Source organism: Nymphaea colorata, chromosome 12 (genome assembly GCF_008831285.2).
Source record: "Nymphaea colorata isolate Beijing-Zhang1983 chromosome 12, ASM883128v2, whole genome shotgun sequence".
In the NCBI taxonomy this organism is placed as follows: domain Eukaryota; kingdom Viridiplantae; phylum Streptophyta; class Magnoliopsida; order Nymphaeales; family Nymphaeaceae; genus Nymphaea; species Nymphaea colorata.
Window position 1 is genome coordinate 556,864 of NC_045149.1, and position 20,275 is coordinate 577,138.

At 41.4% G+C, this 20,275-nt stretch overlaps 3 protein-coding genes across 4 annotated transcripts in view; all 3 read right to left on the reverse strand.

Annotated features, from left to right (window-relative positions):
- On the reverse strand, positions 1 to 1,081 carry LOC116265863 (probable calcium-binding protein CML50). The gene has a single exon (XM_031646817.2). It carries the CDS (start codon positions 1,010 to 1,012, stop codon positions 170 to 172), a length of 843 nt encoding a protein of 280 aa, XP_031502677.1. The 5' UTR covers positions 1,013 to 1,081; the 3' UTR covers positions 1 to 169.
- Positions 1,082 to 3,687: 2,606 nt separating this feature from the next.
- LOC116265540 (puromycin-sensitive aminopeptidase) overlaps positions 3,688 to 20,275 on the reverse strand; it is a 50,382-nt gene continuing 33,794 nt past the window's right edge. Inside the window, 6 exon segments of the mRNA XM_050080867.1 lie at positions 3,688 to 4,104; positions 4,297 to 4,368; positions 4,499 to 4,615; positions 4,807 to 4,917; positions 6,017 to 6,192; positions 8,534 to 8,615. Coding sequence (XP_049936824.1) covers positions 4,024 to 4,104; positions 4,297 to 4,368; positions 4,499 to 4,615; positions 4,807 to 4,917; positions 6,017 to 6,192; positions 8,534 to 8,615 — 639 coding nt within the window. The 3' untranslated portion in view covers positions 3,688 to 4,023.
- On the reverse strand, positions 9,021 to 19,231 carry LOC116265541 (uncharacterized). Of its 2 annotated transcripts, XR_004175091.2 has the most exons (3): positions 17,003 to 19,231; positions 9,655 to 16,599; positions 9,021 to 9,555 (listed from the first exon to the last, which is right to left on the reverse strand). XR_004175091.2 is itself a non-coding variant. In XM_031646222.2 (2 exons), the coding sequence occupies exons 1-2, from the start codon at positions 17,331 to 17,333 to the stop codon at positions 15,698 to 15,700; spliced, it is 1,233 nt and encodes a 410-aa protein (XP_031502082.1). In that variant the 5' UTR covers positions 17,334 to 19,231; the 3' UTR covers positions 9,021 to 15,697. The 2 variants fall into 2 exon arrangements, 1 of the variants encoding a protein (XP_031502082.1); XM_031646222.2 differs by having other exon boundaries at positions 9,021 to 16,599.

Consider the following 20,275-nt stretch of genomic DNA (forward strand, 5'->3'; position numbering starts at 1 on the left):
TCAAATCATGAGCCACATTTCAAACTTATCTATTGCCATGTTCTTTTTCCTCATCATGATCGCATAAGCGATTAAGCAGAACAAAAGGCAAGAAAAGAAAGGGAAAAGAAATCAGAAAGCACATTGATCGTTCCCATTTTCGACTCCTATTTAGTTAGAGACCAAGTAATTAAAAATCATCACCATAGCCCAAGTCGCCCTCCACTTTCTCAGCAGCCTCCTCGGCGATCTTGTCCTCCACGTAGTCGACACCCTCGGCCAATGCCAGCCCACCCAATACGCCCGCCACCGCGCCCACCGCCAGCCCCGTTCCTACCCCGTACTTGCTTCCCTTTGAAGGCGCCGAAGCCGTCGGCGCACTCCCATACCCCGAATCGTATCCTCCGCCGTAATACTGCGGCTGCGGTGGGGCGGCACCGTATCCGCTTCCATACGCACAGGGATATCCGTAGGGAGCCGGAGGCGCGCCGTAGGGAGCCGGCGGCGCGCCGTAGGGAGCCGGTGGCGCTCCGTAGGGAGCCGCGTATGGGTAACCAGCAGGCGGCTGGTAATCCCTGGTGGCTTGGCCATAAGGCGGCGCGTATGCACCCGGTGCAGGATAGCGCATCTCGCGGACGGTGGCGCGGACGATGAGTTTGCCCTGGGGCCGGCCGGACGGGCGCTTGAGCTTGAGCGTCGTCTCGTACGGCTCGCTGAAGCCGACCTCGTCGACGATGTCCTTGAGGGGAAGCTTAGCGGATCCGACGAGCGGCTTGGTGTCGCCGGAGGAGCCGGCGTGGACGACGTCGATGTGGAGAACGGCGTCGTCGAGAGGGGCGCCGCGGAGGGGGATGGTCAGCTTCTCGTTCCAGGCGGGAGAGGTGTCGCCCTCCTCGTCCGCCCTCGTGGTCAGCTTCGACGACGGGTCGATCCAGGCGACCACGTAGGGTTTGAGATCGCCGTTGCGCCAATTGACGTTCTTGAGGTCCTTGGCGGAGGAGAACGTGATGTCCAGCTCGAGAGGGTACGCCATTGAAGGGAAAGGGAAGGAAGGAGATGTGCTTGGGAAAACGAGCAACGATGAGGGTGAGGTGGTGGGATGGGGAAATCAGGCTTTATATAAAGAGGGGACAACCGGTCGAGATGCTGCTTTCCTGGCTTGCGCTGGACACTCTCGTCAGTCCCACCGTGAAAATTCACCTTGCCCCATTGTTCTTTTAAGATATTACCTTAACGCAGCTGCTTGTAGATGTATAAAATATAAAATGGATTGCTAATTTATTATCTTTTTTGGAAATAAGTCATTACAATTTGCAACAAAACAAAATCAGGACTTCCATTGTAAAATGTTCACAAAGTAAACCCCGAAAACTTTTTAGAACAACCAAGTTTCGTTCTAACGGTTTTTATGTTGTAAAACGTGACGTCAAAAAATATGTTCTAATTCAGGTTTTGTAAAAATGCGAATTATGGATTTTTAATTGTTTAAGTGTAATAAAACATTACTATGATTTGTTTTTAACAAATTTAAGCCAAAAATATTAAAACATATATTTATTTTTAAAAAGAGGAGCAGTTTCCGAGACCGCGTATAGCAGAGATATTGTCTGATAAACTTTAAATGGCGGTGCAAAAGGGCATTCCATCATCGGCGAAACCAGTAGCGCTTCGTAATTTTATTGCCAAGGCGTCCCTTTGTGAACTGGTGGCGCACCTTTCCTCAGCCCGGACCGCCACGTGGCGGTAGACTGGTGAGTGGTGACAACCGGTTGTTGACTTGATTGCAAGGACGTAAGAGGCAAGGCATATTCGAGAAAGGAGAACCGTCCGATTCTCTTAAATTTCCTTTTGAAAGTGACATGTGTTAACCAACACGGAGTGTACACGGGGTATCTGCTTTTGCTTTCAGATTACCATTTAACCCAACTTGCCTTGCTCGAGTGATCAAAGAAGACTTTTCCGGTCGCTCTAGAAAGGGATTTTTTCTTGTTTTGCTCCAACTTTAGTTATAATTTGAAAAGCCCGAAGTATTTGGAAACCATGTCTTGCATGCTTTTTAATGATCCCCGTTAGTTTGAAAATGGAATTTTTTTTTAGCAAAAAAGGTAAAATTATAATTTAATGATAAAAAAATTTTACTTCGAGTTTTTATTTTACAGATTTAAAATAATTAAGTCTTTCTTTTATAAAAAAAAAAAAAGTTACGAAAGTTAAAAAACAAAAACACGAAAACGGATGTCCCCGAACTATAAGACCTTCGATTCCAAGTCACAAGGTAAAAAAAGAGTGACGTCTAAACGCTGGATCTACGTACGATGAAGACTTATATATTTGTCATTTTCAGCTGCACTAAATGCATCAAAACCAAAATTTTCGCATAAATCTGCCACCAATCTGATTTACTCATACCTCCCCATGCTGTGAAAAGGAAATCATTGAGATCAAAAGGGAATATAAACTATGAAGGCCTGTGACTACTTCATATTTGAAATCCATGAATTTAACGTGAATCTGACTCGGCATAATTTCCCTAATGTGGTAAAAGATTCACTCTAAAATCCATGATTTATCAAAATAATGGTCTTATATTAGACCTAAGATCCACACACAAAGTCTTTGTTTTACTTTTGTACGTTGAAAAAAAAAAAAAAACTGATTTAAGAAGGGAACGGCCTGATCTTAAATGTCTGGATCTCGAATATGGAGGATTTTAGATCAGAGACAATTTAGGGTGCTTTGCTTTGTGGTTCTTTTTGTTGTATTGGACTCATTATTTAGACAAAAAAGTAAATTGTAAAGCAAGAGAAAACATGACTATGATATTCACATTTATTCTTATCTAAGGTCCAACGAAAGAGAATCTCAGGTCCGCAGATCTAAGATCATTGGGGATATTACATCACCAAGGATCTCAAATACTCGATTTAAGAAATGCACCATAAGCATACCTCTATATTTGTTGGCCGTGAGCTATCACAAGTTACATGACTACGAACAAAGAATATGAGTGTTTGTTAAGTCAATTGCTGAATTAGTAGAACAACGTGAGTATAAACTACTATCAAGCCTGAAATTCACGTTTCAAGTTCTATTTGACGAAAGCAGAGTGTATAACTATAATTGAATTCTTACACTGATTGTTCTCATAAGCTTATATGAACTGACTTAAATTTAGAGCTACCTCATGTGTTTGCACCATTCACCTAGAAAACTAAGCACACGCAACAAGTACATGCTTTTTTCTCCATTTAACCTTATAAACCGGGAAGAAGCAAGAAGTTTTTTCTCCTATGGTAAGTTGAAAATTTTCAAAGAAATTAAAACAATTCTTTCTTGGCCCATCAAGGAAAAGGAAAACTATCTATGCATACGTGTAAAATTATCCAATCATAAGAACTTTAGATTGCATTAAACTTGGTCACATATATACACATTGATCTGTTCCGGCGCACGATTTTGAAGACAGCATATTATCAGAAAAGTGGAGAGCAGGTGGTAAGAGGAAAATCATAAATAAAGATCTAGAATCAACCTGCAATCTGATGTTTAATTCGTTCCTCTAACGGAGAGGTAAGAATGGTTACCACATGGTTTATTTGAGATTTTTTTTCTCTTCTTTTGCTGTACCAGGAAGGCAATGGCTTTGATCTACATATTAAAAAAAGCCAGAAACCTTTCTGGATTGTAAAGTCCTCCAGTGTGCAAAAATACTCAAGAAGTACGAGTTGGTATTGACCCCGTTTAAACTTGAGGATGATCTTCCTCATGAATTACGGACCAAGAGTTCATATTTTCTCCTGCAGGTCCCAAGTACATAAATCTTGTACAGCCAAAATTGATTTGGGTTTTCTTTTCTACTAAAAAAGGAAAAGAAAGGCACAAGCAGGCATCCTAAAACCACTTAAAAAAACACAAAAAGTTTATTTATTCTCATTATTTAAGGCAGTTCAATTTTGTAGACAAGCTGGTCCATGATGCTACTAGTGCTATTATTGATCACCACCATTCATTATTAATATCGTAAATAGGGTTTCGTATGCACTCCTATGCTGCAAGGCTTTTAGAAGCAATCTCATAGACGTTCTCTGACAGCCCATTGGCACAGACAATTTTCTCTAATTGAGCCTGCAATTGGAAAAAAATGATATATCAAAATGAGTGAGAAAAAAAAAGGATAACCACATTGAACCAATAGATTGCTCACATCTTCAAGTTGTCGAAATGCTTAATTTTAAATCTCAAGCATCAGCGGAAAATTTTGACAACAGAATTTTTTCATGGAAGCACAGTTTAGCACATGTTGCACATTAAATCTACCTTCGCAAGTGTCTGTCGATCCTTGTCATAACGCTTCCATCTTGAGAATGCAGATACCATGCGTGAGGCAACCTGCAAACAGCACACATAAACAACTAATTGCTAAAAAAAAAAGACCGCTATAAATACCAAAACTTCTTCCTGTTTCGTAACTTTTCTTGCCTCGAAGCACAAGGTTCACCAAAATGATATGGATACAGACCTGAGGATTTAGTTTGTCAAGTTGTGTGACAATATCTCCCAAGAACTCATAACCAGAACCATCCTTTGCATGGAAGTTCACAGGCGACCCACAGAATCCACCAATGAGAGAATAGACCTAACATCCAAATACAATGTTCTCCAGAATAAAACAACTGAACGGGTAGGTTGCAAAGTTTGTACAATTAAAATTCAAACAGGTTCAAATGCACAAGTCCACATAGATTCAATACCAAACTGAAAAGGAAAAAAGTAGCTTCTCTGCATCCAAATGCTATTAAGTATTTATGAGCAAGAAACCGCTTGAACCTTGTTGGGATTACGAAGATCGAAGGCTGGGTGGTCCAACAACTTCTGCACATTCTTCACATTCCCAGGGATGTCAGAGACAGCTTGGAGAGCAAGCCATTTATTCACAACCTACAGAACAGGAATTCTGTTAGAATTCTGCAAGCTCTCTCTCTCAACAAACAACCTATACTAGCAACATTCTACGAACAGAAACAAAAAGGATCTCAAAGTTCTGCAAAAATTTTTCAACAATTCGATATTCAAAATAATATATATATATATATATATATATATATATATGGTTATGACTGGTAAGAAATGGATGACCTGTACAAATGATACAGAGTTGCCACCATGTAAAAGGTCATTTCCATACCTACAAAAAGCTCTAGAGGCATTCAAAAAAGTTATTGCCACTTCCACTGCAGAACACACACCTTGACTGCACTTCAAAATCACAGTTAAGGAACCATATGGTCATTGTTTCCTTTTGGCTTCTAAACTGTCATTTTCTTTCCATTCCAGCATCAGGACACCAGGACAGGATGCAGCCAGAATACCAAGCACGTAGACAACAAACAAAACATCATCAAGTATCTTCTGGAGACCACATACGGAGGCTTTTGCAGCCATAGAAACTGTCTTGACGTCCTACTTTAGTCATCAATTTGGGAAAGGCAATTCATACAGTCAAGAAAAAAGGACATTGTTATTAAATCTTTTTTCAAAATTTCAAACTGAAATTTTATTCTTGAGCATGCAATAGAACCATAATGAGTATTAACAGCAGAGAACCCAATGAATTTCCTATTCATGGCCAACTAAAATTTGCATATCATAGTTATCAGAATGAACAATAAATTGATAAGGTACTCTCTCGACAATGAAAATTTCCAAAAGAAAGAACAAATAAGCAAGGTGTTAGAACCCCAGGTTTTCATAGGTCAATAACATATAAAGAACACTTACAAGTTAATCAAGACAGCAAAAAAGAAAAAAAAATCCAAAAAAGCTTAAAATATATAACACCCTTAAAATCATGAAAATTTTCAATATAGCATCACTTTTGAAAAATAATGTCGTTTTTGCATTATTATTCTACTTGAAAAATATTGTTGTTTTTTTATCGTTATTCTACTTATGTAAGTCGTAAGATGACATTTGAAAATCAATTATGTCTGAATCAATAAAAAAACAGAAAAGTTCAGACGAACATGAAAATACTAACCAAAAAATCATGTTCCCACTTCTTATAGAAGTCTGACAAAACCTCATCACGAACGTCACCAGGGTTTTGTGCTAATGCTGCTAGAGCTGCAAACTGCTCAGTCATGTTAGTTGCATTTTTGTATTCCTGCCGAGCCAATTCTGTAAGCTCCAGATCGTTCAGAGAAGCAAGATACACTGCATGACGAGGTAATTCAGAGTTGAAATATATGATAGAACACAACACACACAAGGGAGAACACATGGACACAGGCACAAAGCACACACTCATGTAGGTAAAAAATACAAGCATACATCAAGAAGTGCACGTAATAAATATGATTGTGGAAATAGCGCGACTGAACTGTAGGCAAGAAACATATGACCTGACCCAACCTCAGCAATCTGTTCAGCATGCCCAACTTCAATAAATTCCTTGGATTGTGTTTTCAAAACAAAATATGATACTCTGGTTGTAAAAGTTGGAACATCTATGGGGCATTCGTTTCTCTGAGTGCTGGGAAAACCACATCCCGCACTGACAGCCCTGTAGATTACATATTTGGTCTCTGAAGTTGCCAAAAGAAATAGCATTTTCAACTCCACATATATATACATACGTAAACATATATACACACATGCATATATATATATATATATATATAAGAATGAAAAAAAATCTCGAAGTCTTGATATGTATATTGATTTTGTGAGCCAAGAAAGTTAAGAAAATATTTAATTTTTAAACCTTATCAAATCTAATTTATGCATCTTATGTTCATGAATTTTTTTTAAGCCTCATAAATGTTAACATATTTCCATCCATCAATATTATTGGATTTACAAAGAGCAGCAGTTACAGTGCTTGAAAGCAAGGAGGAAGATAAATTGGGAGACATGATTCTCTCTATCTCTCTCTTATATATAACACAAAAAAGAAGATTGATGGAATGGTGTGCCCCAACTTTTTATGTCCCTGCATTATCTGCCCTAAAACCATTTGGTTAAGTGATCAAATAAGCAAAATAAGTTGCTAAATGTGGTCTACATATGCTTAACAAAGAAGATATTTTTTTAAGCATATCATTTCAAGGTGCAAAAAGAATGATAATGTGCATAAAAAATCAACAGCTCATAATGCATGACAAGAAAAACATGATGATTCATTTCCAAATATAACAAGGAAACTATGCTCAATTAAATAAAATGAAACACTGTCTTTCAACATTGGGCACAAACGAACTTAGGAACATTCACCCTCTTGCAATATATATATATATACATATATATATATATATATATATATATATATATATATATATACTTATTTATTTATTTCATGCCAAGTGTCATATACCCCACTTTTTTCTATGTCCATGTGTTTTGTGAAACTAAATGCATGGACTAATTGATCTCCATGAGCAAAAATACAGGAATCAATTTTGAGTTTACGTATAGGAATTTATAAGCTAAAGAAGATCAAGAGTTGATATTATGTTTTCGGCTATGTCACATGGGTGTGGGTATGATATGGGTACGGGTACGACGATACAGGTATGGACATGGCAATTTTGAAAATTTTGGATACACGGATACGGCAAATTTTATATTCTCAAAAATAATAAAATGAAAAAAAAAACATTAAATTAATAGTTCACTCTTAGAAGAAAGTTTTTTTTATCATAAAAGTGCTGAGTATTTGAAAGGATTGTTCATGGTGGATGCATCACAAAAAAATGATAAAATGAAAAAAACATTAAATTAATAGTTTATTTTTTGGCGTGTCCCACCCGTATCCCATATCCGGATACGCGTGTCCGCGTATTGGACATGGGTACGTTGGCTAAACCCACGTATCCGTGTGACAGAGGTGTACAGGAACCAAAACAAAGGTGCAAACTCCAATTTATGTACAAGAGTTTGTAATCTGTTTGCCAATTTATTTATAAGATTCGATAAGCCATCCGTTTTCAATTTATGTACAGGTTTTTATGAGCCAAGGAAGCTCAATAGTTGGTTTCTAAACTTATAAATCTGACCTACACATTTACAAAACATGGTTTTCATGCCAACTGCTAGGTTTTGAGGTATAGAGACCACAAACATATGGTTAATTTTGTGACAAACATGACCATAAATGTGAAAACAGATAGTGTGTTACACTCATGACCGTCATGCTTTAATTTTCCTATATAAATGGGAAATTCGAAATATTTCAAGTCAGATTCTCTAAGCCAGATTAAGCAAGCAAACAATTAGAGAGGATGAGCATCAACCAACATGGATGTGTCATTGTCGCGGAACCATTGCGAGTTCATAGATAAATGCAGAAGTCTAAAAATGATAAAGAAGACCTTTCATTGACATGATTTACATTGCTGGTGCCACCCACAGTCTGAAGGACATTAATGAATACTACCTGTGAATGCTACCTGGTAATTTATTGTCAGGATTTCCTAGAGTATCTTGTGTAGGAGAAAAAGCAAAAAAAAAAAAAAAATGCAACACCACTTATAGCTTAAAAGTATGGAATACCTACCCAGTGCTGTATTCTTCAAGGCACGTCTTGCCATATTCTTATGGTTGAACACATAAAGTTCTCGGCTTGTGTTCTCTTTGACCTGACCATTTAAACTGCAGGTTAATATTCATAGAATATAGAAAGAAAGGAAACCAGAAAGCAATTCAGGAAGAGTTTCCTGATCCTTAGATAAGTTCTCAGAAAAAAAAGAGGAAGAGACGAAGAAATTGCTGAAGACCATTGGTAGACCCAAATACCCATCGGTCGCCATTAACTAAAATAACTTTTTTGACCTGTGATCAGGGGGTGCAAATGAATTAGATAAAGGGACATTGGCAATTTTTAGCTGTACCAGATCAAATTTGAACAGACTACTCAATGTACATCAAGGATCCAAGACTGATCTGTTTATGTTCTTTCCTGCAATGCTTGACAGTTTGGGGGGGGGGGGGGGGGGGGGGGGGGGGTGGGGGTGGGGGTGTGTGTTGGGGGAGGGGGGGTTGTGGAGGAATAACATTTTCATATGGCTCTTAATTCTTAAGTAGTTGAGAAGCATTTTAAGTTTAAACGTTAAAATTAGTCTTATTCTTCATGTTTTTACAAACCAGTTTAGGTCGCTTACCACAATACAAAACTTTGCATTAATAAAGTTGGGGATGCCTCTCGTTCAACAGCCAGCAATTGGAAGTATTAGGAACCAGTTTAGTTTATCCAGTTTTATCTTTAGTCATCTCCTGTGAAAAATCCATCCAGTTCACATATGCATTCTTGACTATAATTGTATTTGATGTCTTAAGAAACTACAATTACTTGAAATAGGACTATTGTTTTATTGTGTACCTAAATATCATGTCTCAGTTCTTCTAAATCTTTCCTATGTTATTTTCACATAAAAACCACAATCTTTATGATAGCAACTGGACTAATCAGAGCATGATAAACATTGAACAGAACCTGCAGACATGCTGGTGGAGCAACAGGAGATGAAGAGATTGCTCCAAGGAAATGCTAAGCAAAATCACCGTGCAGCCCTAGTTCAGCTGCAGGCATCAAAAGGAGCTTTGCATCACCACCTCTGAAAGGAGCATTACTGTCAGTCATGTTGAGAAAGGCAACCTAAAGCTTGGCATGGTCATCACCTTTGGACCACTGGATTGACCATTGAAGTTAGGTTGTTGAGATGCACCATGAAGCTCTTCGGGAGGCCCTACCTAGAAACGATGTTGGCTTCAATGTCAAGAATGTTGCTGCCAAGACCTCAAACATGGCCACATTACTTCCAACTTGGATGTTTCTTCATTGATGCCTGCTGATCAGGCTAGGCATCCAAGTTCCACTAAAGCTTTGGCTAAAAAATGGAGCTCTTACTTGTTCGTTGATGATAAGATCGTAGGAGAGACAACTGCCTTCTAGTAGTCAATGGTTTGGCCTCTGCGTCTAAAGATTAGAAGAGAGAGACTTCCCTTGCACAAAAAATGAGTTTGAACCCTAGATCTACAAACATGGCATTGGCAAGAAGAAATACTATAGTACCCTTCTGGAGGATGGCAGGAATGAGCGCCTCTTGCATCAGTGGCCCCCTCGAGGAGCCTCACTAGAGCGAGCTCCTCTCTCAGAAAGGGGCCCACTTCTCTATCTTCAAATGGGTCGAGGGCAAGCAGGAAAAGCAGCTGTTCACCTTGATTCAATTTATGATTCTTTGCTGAAAAATCGTTTGTGGTTTCTGGTGAGTAGAAGTCCCTCTATTGACTTCAGAAAATCAAAGAAAAAAGGAAACTCGTACTGCAGCATGCCAATCAGGTGCAAGAACATTGCCACGAAGAATGCTCGTTGCAATCGGGAAAACCTCCGTGGTAACAGCTTGAGGGTGTCACAATAATGAGGGGTTTGGCAATGCAATCGGACAACATGCAGAGGTACACTTCCTTCCTCGACTTCAACAGATACTGCAGCATGTCAAGCAGGTGCAAGAACATTGGCACGAAGAATGCTCGTTGCAATCGGGAAGACAACCATAGTAACAGCTTGAGGGTGTCACGATGATGAGGGGTTTGGCAATGCAGTCGGACAACATGCAGAGGTACACTACCTTCCCCGACTTCAATGGACAAGGCAACAACCATAGTGGATTTTTGAAGACAACTATTCATAAAGACCACGCAGCAAGTGGGAACATCATGCAGACAGATGGTGGGTCCCCAGCAAAGGTTCGAGAGTGCAAGGACAGATTTTGCTTCAATCCAGAGGAGCACTCATGGTTTATCACCCATATTCATGGAGTCAACGAAATGAGTGACAATGAATCATTCCATTCTTGTATCAGCTACCGGTTGGTCTTTCCATAAGACTGATATATTGTATTGAGGAACCATGATGCTTGGGAATATTGTAACAAGAGGTGAGGGTGTGATACTGCCCACCAATGTGGATGCCAGTAATTTAATGTCAGTAATTAGAAGTGATAAGACAACTGGAGATGGTAAAGATGATATGATAATTTTAGGAGTTTGTGTAGCTAATGTCTCTGACAAAAAAATTATGCTTGGAAAGTTTGAGGATAGTGAAAGGCATCCCATTCTTTGATCGATCCATGCTGAGTTTAGGTAAGCTAAACTTATTAAACCTTCTAAGATGCTCATTCATGAAATTAAAAAGGTGCTGCGGGATAACACAAGGAATCCTTTATCTCATATTTTGATTCCAGATATAGAATTTTGGGATACCCACCAAACTCTTTTTGTTGACCAGAAGGGTTTACAAGCAAATCACGTTGTCTAGATCCTCAGGTCCAAGTAAAGTTAACATATCCGATAATCTTGACATAGTCAGTAAGAACACAAGTTAAGGCCATAAGTCTTTGATTGAGTTGGAAAGTGCAGCTGTGAGTGGCCAAAATGTTCTCTCTACTTTTGGTGGCTGTCCTTTTATCTAAGACAAGCATTGTCATCAATGTGCAACATCTGAGTTTCTTACATGTTCAGGGTTCTTAGATATATCTTAGATGTCATACATAACACTGGATGCCTATGCTCGAGAGAATGTTAATATTTTTTGAGAACAGTGAGAGATCCTCAGGGACACTCTTTTGCACAGTTAGGTTGCTGTGTTACTTCTTTTGGGAATAAATTACTTAAGAATTTGGCTTGCACGACCTCTTTGTGATGCTAAATGGATTTTAGAGCACCAAGCTGCAATCACATATTTAAAACATGGTGATTTTGATTTTGTTCTTGAGTTCCGAGAATTATTGTCTAAGGTTGGAGGCTTGCTAGTCTCTTTACCAATAGTGAGGCTAGTGGAGTAAACACTAATAGAGCTATTCTTTATAAAGATGGTGCAAAAAGGCAGGTTCAGGGCTTTCTTACGGCTATGTGTTAGCCGGTGCCTAACAAGCGGCGTGAAGGAGAAAGAAGAAGAGAGGAGAGAACAAGAGAAAAGAAAATCAACTTCAAGACTGATTAATATCTCAAGCTTAAGTACAAAACAACTACGGGTCTGGACCGGACCGACACCTACTGAAAACAGATCCGTATTGGACCAATCTAACACCGACACCTACTGAAAACAGATCCGTATTGGACCAATCTAACATAAAACTTAAAGACACAACTAAGGAACACAAATACTGATGCTCAACCCCCACGTATTACAATCCATACATGGATCGTAACAAATACTCCCCCCTTCCAAAAACACCTTGTCCTCAAGGTGTGAAGGATGGGAATCGCTGTTGTAGATCCTCTAGATCTTCCCATGTAGCTGGTAACTCCTCCTCGGTGAGCCATTCAATAAGCCACTGCGACTTTCACCTTCCGTCTACTTTGAGGCGACATACCCCTACTCGGTGTAAGGGATGCATGCCAGTGGGGATCACCAGGGCTGGTACTGCAGAGACTTCTCCTTTTGTCGGTGGCTTGAGGCACACTTTTAGCTTAGACACATGAAAGACCGGGTGTATGGTGCTGCCCAATGGTAACCGCAGTTCGTAGGCAAGGGGGCCTACCTTTTTCAGAATTTTATAGGGGCCAACATACCTCGAAAGCAATTTACTTTTACCGGCCTCTCGCATCCCTACTAACCGTTGGGGTGGCCGCCTTAGGAATACCCATTCTCCTTCCTGGAACTGAAGGTCTCGATGGCGCCGGTTGTATTGGATTACCATACGATTTCTTGCTGCTGCAAGGTGTTCCTTAAGATCCTTAAGGATCACATCGCGGCACCGCAGCTACCCATCTAGTGACTCCTCCCGTGTCGTACCCGGCTGATACCTGCGAATCGTGGGAGGGGGTTGCCCATAAACGGCCTCAAAGGGGGTGATGTTAGTGGAAGTATGTCAACTTGTATTATAAGCAAACTCCGCCCAAGATAAGAAGTTAACCCATGTTTTGGGACGCTCCCCAACAAAACACCTCAAATAAGTCTCCAGGCTCCAGTTTACAACCTTTGTCTGTCCATCTGTTTGTGGGTGATATGCCGTACTCATCTTAAGTTGAGTGCCCTATAGTCTGAAATACTCTTGCCAAAAAAGCACTAAGGAACATCGAGTCACGGTCACTCACAATGGAACGTGACATCCCATGTAGTTTGCCCACTTGTTTTTGAAAAGTCTGCGCTACTGTTTTGGCTGAAAAAGGGTGTGCGAGAGCTATGAAATGGGCATACTTAGAAAGTTTGTCCACCACCACCAATAGGACGGACTTACCATGGGAGCTGGGTAAGCCTTCGATAAAATCCATGGATATGTCCTCCCAAATCTGCTCGGGAATGGGAAGGGGCTGCAATAAGCCCGCTGGACACGTCGTCTCATACTTGTGGCGTTGACATACCTCACACTGCCACACATACTCCCGCCCTCAACCGTTTGTAAGTCCCCTCTACGCCTTCATGACCTGCACCTTTCGAATCATGAAAATGTGAGATCAAAATGTCTGACAAGTCTGTTTCGGCTGGAATAAATATTCTATTGCGGAAGTAGAGGTAAGGGGGGCTGCCATTCATAACCATATCGTCTCGTAGAATCTTGTGTTAGCTCAGTTCGTATGCGCTGCACAGATGCGGCCGATCGGTGAACTTGCTGAATATCCACCCATATGTCACAATGAATGACTAAGAATGTCCAAAAGCCTTGCCCTTCCTGCACTTGTCGAGATAGTCCATCTGTTGCTGGATTTTCTTTCCCACTACGATGTCGAATCTCGAAATCGAAACTGAGCAACTTCATCACCCAACGCTGCACGGCGGGTACCAAGGTTTTCTGTTGGAGACAATATCGCTGGCTATGGTGGTCTATGATCACCACAAACTTCTCCCAGTAAGTAATGATGCCATCTAATAACAGCCAGCACCATAGCGATGAGCTCGCGCTCGTAGGCAGATTTACTGCAAAAGGTAGGCCCCATTGCGTAACTGAAGAACGCCACAAGGTGCTTGCCTTGGCTCAAAACAGCTCCTACCCCTACGTCTAAGGCGTCCATTTCTACCTCGAACTACATGGTGAAAACGGGCATGCGTAAGACTGGAACGTGATGACATTTTTGAGTTTGGCAAACACTTCCTCAACCTGGTCGGTCCATCGAAACTGGTCCCTTTTTGTCAGATGTGTCAATGGTGCGGCCATACTCCCAAAATTTCGCACGAACTTGCTGTAGTATCCTGCCAAACCCAGAAAACCACGTAACTCCGACTGCAGAGTGGCCTAATTACGCACGGCCAACACTTTATCCCCTTCCATTTTCACACTGCCCTTGCCGATCACATGGCCAACATATCTGACTTGGCTTGTTACGAATGAGCACTTGGATAGCTCGGCATGAAGGAAGTGATGCCTTAGTGTAGATAACACCACCTGCAGATGATCTAAATGTGTCCCTTCATCTGCACTCAAGACAAGGATGTCATCAAAGAAGACCAATACGAACCTGTGGGTGCAGCCGAAAAATATCGTTCATGAGCGACTGGAATGTCGTCGGGGCGTTAGTGAGACCGAACGGCATAACACGGAACTCGTAATGCCCATTCGGTGTTAAAAAGGCTGTCTTAGGAACGTCCTGCAGCGCAATCCGTATCTGATGATATCCTGCGTGAATATCCAACTTGGAAAATAGGGATGCACCCTTGAGTGCATCTAGGAGATCTTCCACGATAGGGATGGGGTAGCGATCCTTCACAGTGATAGTATTCAAGGCACGGTAATCCACACAAAACCGCCAGTTGCCATCCTTCTTGCGAACAATGAGGGCGGAGATTCAAACGGGCTGTGACTTGGCTGAATAATTCCCTGCTCTAGCATTTCCTGCAGCAGTCGAGTTAGGGCATCACGTTGGGTCAGGTTATACCTGTATGGTCTCCTCTTCACGGCTTCGGCTCCCGATTGAAGTTCTATGTGGTGGTCATAGGCCCGTGGAGGAGGTAATCCATGAGGAACATCAAACACGTCTGAAAATTTGTCTAGTAGGGCAGGTAGTCGTGCGCTCGTGAGGGTGGTGGCCGGCCTCTCTTCTGTCACGGTGCTGGTCATGAATAGCACATACGAAGCGGCTGCCCCTTGCAACATCTTGGATACAGCGGTCTCCTGGACTGGTTGTCTTGGAGTAAAAGACAGGGTTAGGCGCCTGCCATCCGGTTGTGTAAAGTGCATTTTCATGTTAACGAAGTCCCACAATACCTCGCTCGGCCCTTTCAACCAATGAATCCCCAAGACAAGGTCTGCCCCGGCCATGGCTAGTGTATACAACTGCACTGAAAACCCATGACCCTGGATCTCTAGCTTCTCGTTGGTTTACCGCCCTTGACATTTTAGGGTGCTTCCGTCTCCCACGACTACATCAAACGCCGGTTGGTGGTCTATTGTACATCCCAGGGCTCTAACGGATTTCTCACGAATAAAGTTATGTGTGGAACCCGTATCCACTAGTACACTGACCTTTCGACCTCGAAGCCGACCCTCAACGTGCATCAAGTCATCAACTGCGGTACATCGTGTCCTGATAGAGCATGGAGGAATATTTCGGGCGAATGGGCGAGCTCTTCATCACCTTGCCCTAGCTCGCCGCTTGTTTCCTCAGGGGTATCGTCCCCTTCTTCCTCCACTAGGTACATGTGGAGTCGCCTACAGGCATGGACCGACGTCCATGGTTGATCACAATGAAAGCAAATATTTTGACGTCGTTTTTCACATATCTGTTATGGAGTAAGATGGCGAACAATAGGGTGGCTCGCTGGTTTGCCCATGTTAGCCCTGGCTGGTGGCACTTCCGAGCTCGTGGCGGCTACCCCTTGAGGATGAACCATGTTCGGCCCCCGCCCGAGGACCTGATATCGACGATGCTTCTCTTCCACCATCCGAGCTATCGCAAAACAATCATGCAAGTTGAGGGGTCGCATGCTCTGCATCTCAATACGGATCTCCTCCTTGAGTACCCCAACAAAGGTGCCAATCAAAGCGTCTGTGGGCCAGCCACGAACCATGTTGCTGAGTTCTTCGAAGCTCTCTTGGTACTCGACCAGTGTCCCCTTTTGCCGGATTTTGGATAGCTCAATGTTATAGTCAATATAAGCCGAAGGGCCAAAGCGCTGTGCCATGGCTACGATTAAGGACCTCCAATCTGCGCGTCCGTGTTGCGCCACTAGCCAACGGTACCAACGAATGGCCACCCCTTCGAAATTCATGGCACCGTGAGCCACCTTTATTGTTTCCAAAATCCCATGGCACTCAAAGAATTGCTCTGCCTTGAATGTCCAACTATGTCGATCTTCTCCATTGAATCGAGGGAAGTCAATCTTAGCGGGTTTGAAGCGCGTCGAATCGGTTCCCCCATAAGTGCAGATAGATTTGTAAGGGCCAGTGGAATTAGGGAAAAATCTCGCAGGACAATCCGGTCCTATGCTGCCCCACCCTGGATTTGCCCCTGCATTCATACCGACAGGACGGAGGAGTGGTGTAACTAGGGGAGGGTAGGGGCGTGCCGAAGGAGCCAAAGGCAACGCCAGATCAGCTAGGTGGTGATGGAAAAAGAGGCACGGCGCTGAGCGGTGGGGCCGGCAGCTCCTGAACCACGTCGACGGCGCTGGGCGGACGGAACATACTGTGAAAAGTGACTATAACAGTCACAAAAGATGTATATAATACTAAAAAGGCACTAAGGCCAAGTGGAGAAGAGTAATACTCATTCAATAAACTATATGAAGGCTGTAAAAAACAGCTTATCTAGTACAAGGGGCAGCTCTACTATTTATACAAGAAGGAAGAGACAAGAGAAGGAGTTAGAGGAGGCTGTTCTAGCCGTTGGAGGTTCCAACAGCTCATAAAAGAGCCATTGGAACTCCCAACGGCTAGAACATTAGGTTAAAAAGAATAAAAATAAAAGAATAAAATACATGAAAAATAAAACAGAAAAATAAAACCTAACCTAGCTAAGCCTAGCTATGATATGCTAACATCTAAGTCTAGCTATGATATGCTAACATATCTTATTTTCTAACACATACCAGGGGCCGAGTGCGCAGGCGAGCGGCTGCTGGTCGATTGATCTCCCGACGGAGGACTGCCTAGGGCGACGGACACCAGAATTGAGGGATGCGGGGCGGGCTTTTGAAGCAAGTCCCGAAAGCCCGCCGTGATCGCAGCATGCAGGCGATTCTCGGCCTCGACCTGAGAGCGTTCCATGTTTTGCAGTCGGCGATTAATCTCGATGATCGTCTCCTCCATCCAGGCACGGTGCGCTTCTACCGCGGCGAAGGCGGCGTTATTGAAAGACGGTGTGTCATGATCATTGGACGTCAGCGGCGACGATGCAGCCATATGCAACTCTGATACCATTTGTTAGTCGGCGCCTAACAAGTGGCGTGAAGGAGAAAGAAGAAGAGAGGAGAGAACGAGAGAAAAGAAAATCAACTTCAAAACTGATTAATTAGGGCAAATCTCAAGCTTAAGTACAAAACAACTACGGGTCTGGATCGGACCGACACCTACTGAAAACAGATCCGTATTGGACCAATCTAACATAAAACTTAAAGAACACAACTAAGGAACACAAATACTGATGCTCAAACCCCATGTATTACGATCCATACACGGATCGTAACACTATGTGAGGTTACCAAATGATGGATCAATCCTGTGCTTTATTTAGCAACATCCAAGAAGACTTGATGTCAACTACACTGAAATGCTTGTTGATCAGTTATTTCTTCCTAGACACATAACCTGTTTTGACGCATTCCAAGGATGTTTTGGGCCGCAGTTGCTAAGATTAAAACTAATCTAATGAGATATTTGAAGGAACAATAAAATTGGCTGGAGATAGCTCAGTTGCTGATGTCACTAGGAGAAAAGATAGATATGTCGTAGAGGTCCCTGAGGATTTGTAGGGGAGAATTCCTACAAAACATCAGCTACGGTCCTCAAAGAAGGATGCAGGCATTACTATGTTAGGCATTGACCCTAGTTTAGTGCAATACTGGAGAAGTTTTAACTGCGTGGTACAAGAGTAGTAAATGGAAGGACTTGGCTCTTTTGTGTTTTCGAACTCTTCAGGTTGTAGATAAGGACAGGATTGAAACCTCTCGGCTGAACTGGTCATTCCTTTCAGACTAAAAGCCATGGTGGAACCATAGAGGGTGTAGCTGAGGGCCTCAAGAATTGCTTGCTATGGAAATGCCAAGGATACCCGTATACATGCTCATGGAGTTTGGGTGCTGATTAAGAAGACAAGTTTGTCACCTCATGCCCTGCACTTGTGGTTTCCAGGTCAACCTAGATGCAGGACCAATTTGCAGGAAACAGATCATTTACTTATTTCTGTTTGGGCAAGGCAATATGTCACATGTTGGATTTATTACTAAAGAAACAAATCAAAGTGGCCACAAAAGATGCAGGCAGTAGTAGTGGAAATGTACATTTTGTGTGTTCACATTGACAAAATTCACTTGTTGGATCTTATACAAGAGTAAAGGCACATCTGTTGAAGTTGCCACATTTTGGAATTTAAGCATGAATAAGATTTCTATAGAAAAAGCTAGAGAGTTCAACAAGTTGCAAGACCATGCTAATGCAATCCAAAACAACAAATAAACAAATGCTAGTGTGACAAATACTTATATGCCTCCTAAGATTATTAACAAGAAAAAAAAGACTATAGAGACATGTTTTGATTCTGATAGGTTTTTCTTTTCTAAATGTATTTCTTTCAATGTAGATAGAGATCCATACTGGAAGAAGTATGTGGCTGCACTAGAACATAGCAAGCTATCAGGATATGTGCCTCAGAGTCTAGAAAGGCTCCGAACATCACTTCTTAAGGATGAGAAGAGTGATGTCGAGCAACATGTAGAAAGAAAAAGTTTAAATGGAACACGACTTATGTATCAATTGTTTTTGATGGGTGAGCAGACATTCAAAGACATCCATTTATTAATTTTATTGTCATTGCATGTGATAAACCAAAATAATGTAACGCAATTAATGCATCTGGAGAATATAAAAATATTGAATATTTGAAGTGATTCTTCATAGATGATGCCAAAGATGTTGGTCCTGATAACGTAATACAGCTCATCAGTCATCGCAGACAATGAGGTTGTATGCAAAAGTGCTGGATGGAGTTTGATAAGTGATATTTCACATATATTTTGGATCTTGCACATACTCTAAATTTAGCACTGAAAGCCATTTGCAATGTCCAAGTCAAGAACTAAGTCACACGGGTGCGATACGAGGATACGGGTACGGACACGGCAATTTTCACAATTCTCGGATACGGCAAATATAATATCATCAAAAAATTATAAATTGAAAAAAAAAACATTAAATTAATAGTTCACTATTAAAATCACACACAAAACATTGTTTATCACAAAACATTGTTTATCAATATCATCATTCTAGTCATTTATCAGAAAAACAGAAAAAAAAAAAACCCGAAAGAGAAAGGGTTATGAAGCATAGGCTCATCTTTATCAACTTCCCTCAACATGTACCAAATTGTCGATGTAAAATCCATAAAATATGCAATTTTGTCCTACCATTTATCATGCACAATAATGTTTTTAATTGCTTGAGCCTTAACTTCATCTTCAGCAGGGCAGAAGTTTCACTTTCTAATTCTATCAGCCACCTTATCAATTAATGCTTCCTGCACTCTTTGAATTCTTTTCAACATGACGATTATAAAAGCAAACTATGTCTCTACAACTTTTAACAATTTCACATCAGAATAACCATAAAAAAGAGCAATGTGTGCTGGTGACTGTTTTTTTTTTGTTCGGATCGGGTCTAATCCAGACCCGATCCAAAACGTATCCATGCCGTATCCGCACCCGTATCCCCGTATTGACACGGATACATGGGCCAAATAGGTGTATCCGTGTGACTTATGTCAAGAAGAAGATCCTCCGGATATGAGCTATTTTCATGAATTCAAGATACAGAAAGATGCAAAATATCACCATCAATCACCAGCACACATTGCTCTTTTTTATGGTTATTCTGATGTGAAATTGTTAAAAGTTGTAGAGACATGGTTTGCTTTTATAATCGTCATGTTGAAAAGAATTCAAAGAGTGCAGGAAGCATTAATTTGATAAGGTGGCTGATAGAATTAGAAAGTGAAACTTATGCCCTGCTGAAGATGAAGTTAAGGCTCAAGCAATTAAAAACATTATTGTGCATGATAAATGGTAGGACAAAATTGCATATTTTTTGGATTTTACAACACCAATTTGGTACATGTTGAGGGAAGTTGATAAAGATGAGCCTATGCT

Excerpts from the sequence above, each read along its gene's own strand:
- LOC116265863 (XM_031646817.2), bottom strand. The coding sequence starts at position 1,012 with ATGGCGTACCCTCTCGAGCTGGACATCACGTTCTCCTCCGCCAAGGAC.
- LOC116265541 (XM_031646222.2), bottom strand. The coding sequence starts at position 17,333 with ATGGTATCAGAGTTGCATATGGCTGCATCGTCGCCGCTGACGTCCAAT. Across the intron at positions 16,600-17,002 it reads GCCTGCGCACTCGGCCCCTG|TATGTTCCGTCCGCCCAGCG; the intron begins GTATGTGTTAGA and ends CACTTTTCACAG.